This window comes from Berghia stephanieae, chromosome 15 (genome assembly GCF_034508935.2).
Source record: "Berghia stephanieae isolate SIO BIC M18660-M18661 chromosome 15, UCSD_Bste_1.3, whole genome shotgun sequence".
Lineage (NCBI taxonomy): Eukaryota > Metazoa > Mollusca > Gastropoda > Nudibranchia > Aeolidiidae > Berghia > Berghia stephanieae.
In genome coordinates this window covers 19,537,064-19,549,240 of record NC_088374.1, presented here as the reverse complement: position 1 = coordinate 19,549,240, position 12,177 = coordinate 19,537,064, and the positions used below count along the sequence as shown (strand labels likewise).

Genomic DNA, 12,177 nt, shown 5'->3' with positions numbered 1-12,177 from the left:
TGACTCTGAAGGACTACTACAGGCATCATGTCTCATCCTAGATGTTCAGTGTTACTGTTGACTTTTGGTGGAAAGTGCTTTGCGATAGACCAGCGTCCTATCCAAAGGGTAGCAAACAATTGCTCTTGTCCAATCCATCCACTTCAACTTCCTCACCCTTCATTACATCAATACATCAAAACTTCTCCAGAACTGTGTCTCTGACGCCACAGAGGCCAGATGTCTGGTCACTGTCTGTAAGTTTAACTCACTCAACCCTAACACTGACTATATCTGTAGTATACCAGGGGTTACTTTTACCCCATGCCTATTTATTATATTTTTATGAGACAAATTATAGGCGTAGTATCAAAGTTATTGTTTTTAGTTTTTACATGTTAATGATAGCTGAATAAAACTATCTATGTACATGCTCATTTTTAATACATTCTTTTCCAATTTTGAAAAGTAGCAAAAATCTCTAGGATTGAGTGAGTTAAAATTATTGGGGGGATTGTTGTGAATGAAAGGGGGTCCCAATAGCTCAGTTGGTAGAGTACTCGCTTCACATGCAAAAGGATCATGATCGATCCCGGTGCAGTCAATTTTACCCCCCCCCCCCCTGTCTATACAGCAATGAATGGGTAGCTGGGTCTCTTCGAGCTGGTGGAAAGTACTTTGTGTTAGACCAGCATTCTATCCAAAGGGTAGCAAGCAAGAAATTGCTAGTGCCCATTTCACGCTGTAGAAACCTGGATAAAATCTGGCTCCATGGGCCTAATGGATCTGAAGGAAGTGTGGATGAAAGATTTTGTATGCAAATTCTGATGATTGTTGGGGTCATTTGCTTTTGACGTTGTTAAAATAGTTTTGTAAATGTTGCTGCTCGAAGCTCGAAGAAATAAATAATAACGTGAAGTTGAATGTAAGCTTCAATTTAATTTAATCTGTTTTTGTCATTAAATTGAAGCTTACATTCAACTTCACGTTATTATTTATTAAAATAGTTGTTTGTTTTTTTAATTTTTGTTGGTTTTTTTTTTTTTGTTGATGTTGTTGTTGTTGTTGTTGTTGTTGTTGTTGTTACTCTCTTTACTATCATTTCTATCAATATATTATAAATAATCATGGAAACATCAATCACTTGTTCTATTCATTGACTGCCCGCCCTCTTCAAAATTCTCTCCAGGAAAGTTTGACATCGTAGAAAGCCTGGACTCTCATTTGTCCTTGCTGAGAGAGACCATGACCTCTGACCCCCAGGTCTACCTGAATGTCATCCTGACCATAGCCCTACAACTTCTCAGTGCCATGTCCCATTGCTTAGACCAGGTACGTCCTACTCCTGTTGTTCCTTACCAAAAGCGATTCCATTCTGGTACATACTGTGTCTTCTATCCCCTTATATCTGTTTTCCAACATCCTTTCAGTCTTTGTCTTGGAATGAGATTACTTGGTTTTGTCTTGGCCCTGGCCAGAGTCCTAGCTGGGAGGGAAACAGTCAATGCATAGTTATTGTTTTGAGAGATGATATTTTTTTCCTTGTAAATCATCTTTCTGTTATGTATTATTATATTTGTTATTTTGAATGTATAATATAAGCATTTGAGTGTATTCCTCTTTGTTGGATTTTGTGCTTATGTCCAGATGAGACTTATAGGTGATCTCAAACTAAGTACATTGGTTGTATGCTCTTGGAATCTACATCTGATCCCTATTTGTTCCCAGTTCCCCTATGTCTTACTTTTTCTTGGGTGCTTTAATTGTAATTCTAGAACTTTTTACTATCCCATTTTCTTCCTTTTTACTGGTGCTGATATAACCTAAATGTGTTGCAAGCGCCGTAGAACCCTTAAAAACAAATAAAACAGAACCCATTCTCATTACAGTAGAACTCGTGTATAACAAATCTGGATATCACAGGGACCCGGTTATAACAGGTTTTAAATCCCCAATGTGCGTCTATGTGGTCTAGTGGTATGACACTCGCTTTCCGATTGGAAGGTCCTGGGTTCGAGCCTTGCTCAGCGCATAGTTGAATCCTTGGCTCTTCACATTTTCTCATCATACTCAGGTGTAAAATGAGTACCTGGAAAACAAATAAAATATAGTAAAATGCAAAATAACTTGTGTCATCTGTACTCGTTGCATTTTACTTTTAATTTATTTGTTTTCCATGTTAATTTGTGTATTGTATTGCTGGGGAAGGTTTGTACCTGAAACGTCCATTGTCTGTATCATTCCTATACGAAGCCTCTACATTTTCACTCTTTCGTTAGCATTTTCATAATCACAGGCTTCAGGCAGCCCCTACTCTTGAAAAGGAAACTTTGATAACTATCTAGTCCTGCCTTCAAAATGTCAAAAGGTATTACTTATCAGTGGGCTGCGCTTGTATGCACATTGCTGTCTATCACATGCCTCCACTGGGCGGTAGCGAATCGGCTTTGGTCGAGGACCTGCCTCACGGCAAAATCGCTTCATCAGAGAGGACTTTCCACCTGTCCAAACATGTACCTGATGTGGGCTAGAACCCGAAACCACAGAGCATCTAGATGAACGGTGTGTTGGGATGAAGCTTCCGGGCGGGGTTGCAACAGTGCATGAGTGCGGTGAAGAATTTTCTGATTGAGTCAATTGTCATAACATAATAGTGTGAGCACCGTTAGAAGCTGCTGCCTCCTCCACCACGATCTGTCCTCTGCCTCTCTCATTTACTCAGGAGTTTGTAGGGATGTTGCTTGTTGATGACAGCCTCAAACTGGTCAAAAACATCAGCCTCTGATGACCACGAGCTCTTTTTTCCTCTATGTAGCCACTTAGTATTAGGCTTTCAATGTGTCCCTACTTCTTAACTTACTCAACCCTAACACCGACTATATCCGAATTTACCCAGGTTACTTTTACTCCATGCCTATTTATTACATTTTTATGAGACAATTTATAGGCGTGTTATCAAAGCTAATGTTTTTAGTATTTACATGTTATTGATAGTTGAATAAAACTATCTATACTATGCACATGCTCATTTTTAATACATGTTTTTCCAATTTAGAAAAGTAGCAAAAAAAAACACTCTAGGATTGAGTGAGTTAGTATGTTTTAATTTCTTTTAAAATTTTCTTTCAGGGTTTTGCCGTGACCGAGACCGATTACCAAGATGTTTTCTTGATATCCCGATCGGACCTCCGTGGTAAAGTAGTCGCCTTCCTTCCCCAGCACAGATCTTCTGACGTCCCTCAAGGAGAGGCCATGTGTAATTTGATTGACAGGTTGATGGTCAACGCATTCCCTGACCTGTGTCGCGATGAGGAAGGTGATAATGAGGACGATGAGGATGAGGAAGAAGAGGAGGAGGAGGAAGAGGATGATACTAGAGTGATTTCCACACCAAAGAAAATTGTGTCCAAGCTGAGAGGGATGCTGGACGGACGGAGAATTGAGAATTTAGGTATAAATTATAAAATAAATTCCCTTTAATCGTCCCATATAAGAAATTTGTCTCTCGGGTCCTTTCCAAGGGAAGACTGGAATATCCGTAGTACAGCGCTGCAAATTGAGCTAGGGCAAGGTGACTTGCTTAAGGCCACACAGTGCAGTGGTAGTTGATCGAACTTGTTACTTTTCAGGTACGAAGCAAAGACCGTATCGCTGGACCACGCTATCCCGTATGTTTAATCATTTTTTAAAAAGTCGTCCTTCAGAACCATTAAGCCCATGAAGCCGGAGTTTACACTGGTTTCTATAGCGTGAAACGGACAATAGTAATTGCTTGCTATCCTTTTGGATAGGACGCTAGTCTATTTATTGCAAAGTACTTTCCACCAGATTGAACAAATCCAGCTACCCAGTCACTGCTGGGTGGACAGGGGGAGATGGGGGGGGGGGGGGTGGAAAAAAGTCGACTTCATCCGGGATCAATCTTTGTCCCTATACATGTGAAGCGAGTGCTCTACCAACTGAGCTATCAGGATACCATGTTTAATCATAATGTGTGGCTTTTCCCTGGTTAAAGTTTGGCTTAGAAGGTCATATGTTCAAGCCCTGGTGTTGGCAATTTTTTTTAAAGCAGAAAGGCACCAAGAAGACATGACCTAGATGTGACCCAGTCTCTTTGGAGTTTGACCCTTTCCTTACCAACAATTTTCAGAATTTTCCCCAAAATTTCAATCCCGCCGAACATAAAAATAGTTTTTTCTTACTCCCACAAAAAAGCAACAAATACATTCTAAACATAATAAAATCGATCAGCAAAATGAACTCTACAACTCAGTGTCATGTTTTATTTATAGCTATAATAAAACATTTTTCTTTAAATTGTCTGATTTACAAAAGAAATCTGAATGATAAAAGTGCTGGTTGGATCGTAACAAATGTGACGATTTTCCTAAGGTTGGTAAGGAGAGGGTTAAGAAGTTAGGGACCTGAACATTTGTTCAAGAAGGATTTGTTGTTTTTTTGCTCTGAAGACTCTGCTTAAGCTTTACTTGAGTTTCTTGTTACTGTCCTTCAGCTAGTGCCATAAGAACTCATGGCACAAAGAATTTTAATAGCATTGGAAAACACTGTATGAATTGCTTGTCTTTTGAAAAAGAAAAACTACTTTCTCTCAGATCTATCAAGGCCAGCCATCCCATACGACCTGTTTGTTTATTATTATTATTATTATTATTTTTATCATTAATATTTTTATTATTATTATTATTATTATTATTATTATCATTTATATTATTTATTCTCCCACAGGACAAGTCCGAACAGCTATAGAATACCTACTATGGGGACCTCGCAAAGCTGACCTTCCTGTGTCACCAACAGGAGGAGGCGGGGCCAAATCATCAACGGGCGGAGCCAGTGGAAATGAAGGAGTTGCTAAAGGAACCAGCAAGGAACAAGAACTATATATGTGGCTGGAGGTTCAGAGAACTCAGATGATTGGCCAGCTTGCCAGTAGAGAGGGCGGGCTAGGGGCGGGGCTTAGTGTGGAGGAATACTACCGGCTGAAGTTCTTATTGAAAACCAGTGCAATGACTCTAACAGAGAGTCTACGAAGGTTGTTGAGGTGAGGTCAAGCAGACCTTACTATCACAAAATAATAAAATGGTAGAATTAGGACATTTTGCCTCCAGTTTGAGGATTTTATAAGCATCTCTTAGTCTTTAACTCACTCAATCCTAGAGATTTTTGCTACTTTTCAAAATTGTAAAAAAAAATGTATTAAAAACGAGCATGTACATAGATAGTTTTATTCAGCTATCATTAACATGTAAAAACTAAAAACAATAACTTTGATACTACGCCTATAATTTGTCTCTGAAAAATGTAATAAATAGGCATGGGGTAAAAGTAACCTGGGTAAACTACGGATATAGTCGGTGTTAGGGTTGAGTGAGTTAAAACTTATTGAAAATGAAATTTTGATGTCAGACTGTAATATGATTTTAATCTTTGTGAAGTGTGTTATTTAATCTTTGTGATGAGAGTCAAGTGTTTATTTTTAAAATCAACTCCGTCAAAGTGACACCAAGCTGCTAGAAGCTGTGGACTGTAAAAAGTAATAAACAAACATGAATACATAACAGCTTCAAAAAAAAACAAAACAAAAAAGCAGATCAAGATACCAAACAGAATGAAGGCTACTTGACTAAACCCAATAAAAATTAATTAAATGAGGAACATGGATCTGCAGCTCAACTCCTGATGTTATGCAGCTGGCAAGGAATACAGGTTAGGGTGGGAAGACAGACCAGAGACTCCCCAGCATGCCATGATCAAGATACCAAACACGGAACGTTTCGGGCTCAAAACCCTTCTTCAGCAAACAACAATAAATGCATTACTAAATTCCAGATTTACAACAATGTCGTCATTCTGGAATTTAATAATGTATTTACTTGTTTATTGTTTTGTTGTTGTTGGCAGAAGAATGGTTTTGAGGCCAAAACGTTCCGTATTTGGTATTTTGTTCTCTTTTGAAGCGGTTAAATTCATCTTTGTTTATTAATTTTTTTTAAAGTCAACTATAGCGACTATAACAATTTTTATCTCCCAAATAAATACGAATTTTTATATTTTAAATAGTCAGGTCTGTGTAGATTAATGTGTAGCTGGGTCTCTTAGATCTGGTGGGTGGACAGGGGGATCAGAAAAGAAAATCTCGACTCCACCCGGGATCGATCTCGTTCCCTTTACGTGTGAAGCGAGTGCTCTACCAACTGAGCTATTGGGACCCCCAGATATAATAAAGTGGATGTTAATTCTATGCTGCAAGCTGTGGATCTGTAAAATAAAAAAATCTTGACCAAAAATGAATATATAACAGTAAGGGCTTTAAAAAATTTTTAAAAGGTGCAAAATACTTCATGGCACAAGAAGGGCTAGAGCTCAGGTGGTCGCTGGTACGGATAAGTAAGGATTATTTCATTCGTCATGGCACAAGACCGAAGGGCTAGAGCTCAGGTGGTCGCTGGTACGGATAAGTAAGGATTATTTCATATGTCATGGCACAAGACCAAAGGGCTAGAGCTCAGGTGGTCGCTGGTACGGATAAGTAAGGATTATTTCATATGTCATGGCACAAGACCAAAGGGCTAGAGCCCAGGTGGTCGCTGGTACGGATAAGTCAGGATTATTTCATTCGTCATGGCACAAGACCGAAGGGCTAGAGCTCAGGTGGTCGCTGGTATGGATAAGTAAGGATTATTTCATGCTCAAAACCCGTCTTCAAACAATGACAAAAACAATTGATGATACATAATATGGAATATATATCTAATTATTGATATAAATTAACTTAACTGCTTTGATTTTAGTAGATGATATGATAAGCAAGATAAGTATCTGGTTTCTGTTGGGTGTGCGTGTGTGTTTGTGTGTGTGCTTGTTTGTGCGAATGAGTAGGTTTCAGCCAAAGTAATTTGTAACTTCAGTGCTTAGAGTCTGGTAGTAGTAGTAGCGTATGGCTACACCTCCAAATGTATTTCGTCAACCCAGCTTCTAAAGTCTTCCTCCGCCATAAGGATGGTTTCATAGCCACCATCAAGTTTAGTTACTGGACAGTGAACGATGTGATCGCTGGTCTCTGGGGCTGCCTGACATTTCTGGCAGGTATCACTGTTTCCAAGTTTCCATCTGCACATATTTGATGCAGTTCTGCCATGTCTCAGAGTTATAGCGCTATATAAGTTTTCAGGTTTATATCACATGACTAATTGAATTGAAACGGTTTAACGTCCAACCTAACTAGTAGCTGCACATTTCTTTCATAACCAAAAATATGAGATGGTTTATTTGTTTTATTAGGTGAGAATTAATTTGAAATACTGTCATGTCATATTCTTGATCACTTTGAATTAATTTGAATTCAGTTTTCGAGATCTGATTAACTCTAACATATAACACTGTGTTTTGAGTCAGTATGTCATATCTCAATGGTCCATGGATCAAACCTATGATGTACCACCAATTCTCACCATCGGGGGATCAAAACTCTGAAGTCTACATATGAGCTTTGCGCACCAGGATGATGCCATCAGAGGTCTGATCCACCTAAAGTTGAATAAAACATGCTTGAACGCAAAGCTCGTATACAGTTTTGATCGTGAAAATAAAATAATAAATATAAAATTCCCTTTATTCATCCCATAGGAGAAATTTGTCTCTAGGGTCTATTCCACGGGAAGACTGGAATAACCCAGGCATCAGCCGCAATGCAGTGCAGCAAATTTAGCTAGCGGGAGGTGACATGCTCAAGACCACACAGCGCAGCGGCGGGTGATCGAACTCGGTACCTTTCAGCTACAAAGCAAAGACCGTACCACTGAGCCACGCTGCCTATCGAAATTTCAGAAATGTTTTTATGGTGTTTCATTCGACAGTGCCCTCCCTGTCCCAAGTCTAACATTTTTTTTTTCTCTCCAGGCACAGGTTTGATAACCGACCACAATTTCTGACCTTGTTTTAACATTGTTGTAATGGACGCTTTTTTCATATTAGATTAACTCACTCAGTCCTAGAAATATTTGCTTCTTTTCAAAATTGGAAAAAAAAATTCTTAAAAATGAGCATGCATGTAGATAGAATTATTTTTTCCCAACTATCATAAACATGCAAAAACTAAAACTAAAAATAGCTTTGAGACTACGCCTATAATTATAATAGGCATGGGGTAAAAGTAATCGCGGGTAAACTACGGATATAGTCGGTGTTAGGGTTGAGTGAGTTAAGAGTATTTTGTTCCATTACAGCAATGATCTCATAATAACCAATTGGGTTATCAGACCTGCAAAGAAGTACACAGTCGGTTTACGAGTGTTGAATATGATTTGAATCTTTTTAGTAGTAGTAGACTCTTACAGTTAAAATAAAATGTCACAATGTGTACAGGAAAAAAAAATTCACAGCAATTATAGTAATTATTATCATTATTATTATTACTACTACTAATATTATTATTATTATTATTATTATTATTATTATTATTATTATTATTATTATTATCATTACTACTACTACTACTACTACTACTACTATTATTATTATTATCATTATTACTACTACTACTACTACTACTACTACTACTACTATTATTATTATTATTATTATTATCATTATTACTACTACTACTACTACTACTACTACTACTACTACTATTATTATTATTATTATTATCATTACTACTACTACTACTACTACTACTACTATTATTTTTATTATTATTAGTATCATCATCATTATTGATAATACCCTGTCTTTCTTTCATCATTCATTTATCAAATGTTTTCATGTTTTATTTATTCCGATGCATTTTATGATATTTGACGACATTTGATCTTGTGTTATGACACTCACAGCCAAATCTGTATACTAATACTATCCCTAGGTCAAATCACGCTGTGAGCAGCACTGGCGCAAAGCTGGAAGATGGTCTTTTCTCACATTCTCTTACCATATTATGTGTACCCTACTCCGGAGTAAAATGAGTACCTGGCCAGTAATATAGCGTTGGTTGTGTCTCACATGGAAATATGAACGAACTGCAAGTGGGAAATGTGTTTATATTTATGCATGATGAACGAAACATGTTGCTGAAAGGATTAAATCTTACCAATTTGATATATTACATGTGAGAATATATTTTATTTGTATTAAATTTGACACCTTCATGCGTCTTTTTTTTGTGTGTGTGTGCGTGTGTGTGTGTGTGTGTGTGTGCATGAAGGGAGGGAAATGTTGATATGAGAGTCCTACGTGACCATCCATCTCAATATGTGTGTGTGTGTGTGTGTGTGTGTTCACAAATGTGTGCACCCGTGGCTATGCGATTGCTTTTTTTGCCCAAAACTTTGCTTCAATAAAGTAACAGTTGGAGTGACATCACTGTTATTGCTGCTCTCTTGACATTCATAATAACTTACTTATACAACTCTAAACTCCCACAAACGTGTTCAACGACACTTTACAATTTCATATGTAAAAATAATGTCAATGTTGATGCTCAAAGCTCGAAGAAATAAATAACAATGTGAAATTGACTGTAAGCTTCAATTTAATATGTGTGTATATGAAAACAGATAAAATGGATGTTTCACGTTTTCCCTTTATCAACAAAACAGGATGAATAAAACACTACAGACGAATGTGATAAGGTCTGGAGTGTTTCATTCATCCAGTTTTGTTGATAAGAGAAAACCCGAAACGTCCATTTTATCTGTTTTCACTGGCTGTTTTTGTAAGCTGACATTCAATTTCACATTGTCATTTATGTCAAAATAATGTCATTCAGCATAATTTCTTTTTCAGAATTGACCCTTCAGAGCTATTAGGCCCATGGACCCAGAGTTCATCTTAGTTTTCTATAGTATGAAATGTACAATATCCATTACTTGCTACCCTTTTGATAACTTGTTAGTCTAACACAAAGTGATTTCCACCAGATCTAACAGACCCAGCTACCCAATCACTACTGGGTGGACAGGGGGGTCAGAAAAATATTCTAGACCTCACTTAGAAACGAACTCGGTTCCTTTTGCATGAGAAACTAGTCTGTTAAATCTGGTGGAAAGTACTTTGCGATAGACCAGCATCCTGTCCAATAGGAAGTAAGCAATTTTCTAGAAATTGTATATTTCAGGCTATACATAGAAATCGGGATAAACTTTGACTCCGTGGGCCTTATGACTCTGAAGTTCTTTCTTTTTTAAAGGCCATATATTTCTTATTCTTTTTTTATTTTTTATTTTATACATCTGTATGAGTGTATAGTTGGCACTTGTTCATTCTCCCTAAGTTGTTATATATGTATGCGACTTGCACTTAGTTTGGTAAAAAATACCAAAAAATTAACTCATTGTCTCAAAATAGCATTTTAAGCATCAAGCTCACTTGGATATAATACCGTTTTGAGATGAATGGAATGGGGCACAAATGACAACGTGTACATATTTGCAGGTCTGATAACCCAAATTGTTATAGTCCCTCCTCCCACCACTGTTGTAATGGAAATACTCTCAAACTGTCACAAACATATTACATCGTTCATTACAACAATGCTAAATCAGGCCCAATAATTGCGTTCAGCTATCAGACCTGAAAATAAGTACGCATCGGGCACAAACATAAGAGTTCAAAGTGTTTATAGATGAATAGTGACACATTGAAATTACATTGTTTTATCGTCTTCAGATTTTCTATGATTAATTATTTTTTAATGGTGTTTTAATATAATTTATCAATTATTTATATATTTATTTAGATATAAATCAGTATTTGGAGAATGCATTATGTTTGCCAAATTTTGAAACAAATTTGCATTAAAAAATAAATGTAATATTGAACAATGAAATCGGATTTATGAAGTCATATCCCTGAATTTGTATGTATATGTATATATATATATATATATTGAATTGTGTTTGATACAAATATGGTATGAAAAGTGCTCGACATGTAGCAATGGAGTGATCTATTATTTTAATATTTACCACAATGTTTGAGTCAGTCTACATCGATGTTTTAGGCCTGAAACATCGATGTAGACTGACTCAAACAGTGTGGTAAATATTAAAATAAATATATATATGTATATATTAGTGTTGCTGGGTACTTGTAGATGCTAGAGTGCTCGAGAACATTAATGAGAGCATCTAAAATCAATCAGAACACTCACATTGTATTTCGTCAGCACGATCGTTTCAATGCTGGTCGCACCTCTTCAGTAGACGACATCCATGGTTCGTTGGGGATATTTGTTCGTTTGTTTTGTTTGTTATTAAGGGTTTTACGGCGCTTGCGACACATTTAGGTCATATCAGCGCCAGTAAAAATAAAAAGGAAGAACATGGGACAGTAAAAAAAAGTTATAGAATTCCAATTAGAAGCGCACAAGAAAATTAAGAGAAAGAGAAATGGCACAAATAGGGAACAGATGTAGATTCCAAGAGCATACTATCGTTGGGCATGGTTTGAGATCACTAAAAGTCTCATCCTAACACAAACACAGGTCCACACTAAGAGGAACACACTTTACTCAAATGTTTACAAATCAAATGTTCAAAAAAAAAAAAAATACAATACATAACAGAGAGATGATTTACAAAAAAAAAATATAATCTTCCAAAATTATAACCATACATTTGACTGTTTCCCTACCAGCCAGGGTATTCGGCCAGGACCAGGACAAAACTAAGTACTCTCATTCCAAGACAAAGACATAAAGCAAGTTTGAAAACAGATATAAGAGGATAGAAGACACCGTGTGCACCTCCCTGCCCACTATGGGAGGTCAGGAAAGGGAGATAGGATATAGATAGAATGAAGTTGACGTCACTCACGTCTTTATTATTGTTTTTTGCCATCCGTGTTTATGAGCAATTCTCATTAAACAGTATTAAGCAGACTATAAACGCCAAGGTTACACATAGTTTTGTGTGTTGGTCCGTTATATTTCCCAATGGCAATGTTGTGAGTATCTTAGCCAAGCGCACACCATCTATATGGGGATAGAAAACACAGCAAACGTGATCCCCACTCACCATGGAAGGTCAAGAAAAACGAATTCCAGACACAACCACCAATGTTATGTCACATTCAGTTTCATTTAATTTCTAATAATAATAATAATAATAATAATAATAATAATAATAATAATAATAATAATAATAATAATAATAATAATAATAATAATAATAATAGTAAAAA

General features: G+C 36.7%; 1 protein-coding gene across 2 annotated transcripts in view; it reads left to right on the top strand.

Moving 5' to 3' along the window:
- LOC144960611 (uncharacterized) overlaps positions 1 to 8,347 on the top strand; it is an 87,187-nt gene extending 78,840 nt beyond the window's left edge. For both annotated transcript variants that reach the window (XM_078893835.1, XM_078893834.1), the window contains exons 13-15: positions 1,169 to 1,311; positions 3,109 to 3,430; positions 4,726 to 8,347. In XM_078893835.1, the coding sequence (XP_078749961.1) occupies positions 1,169 to 1,311; positions 3,109 to 3,430; positions 4,726 to 5,045 (785 nt within the window). In that variant the 3' untranslated portion in view covers positions 5,046 to 8,347. The remainder of the gene's footprint in view (positions 1 to 1,168; positions 1,312 to 3,108; positions 3,431 to 4,725) is intronic.
- The last annotated feature ends 3,830 nt before the right edge of the window (positions 8,348 to 12,177 follow it).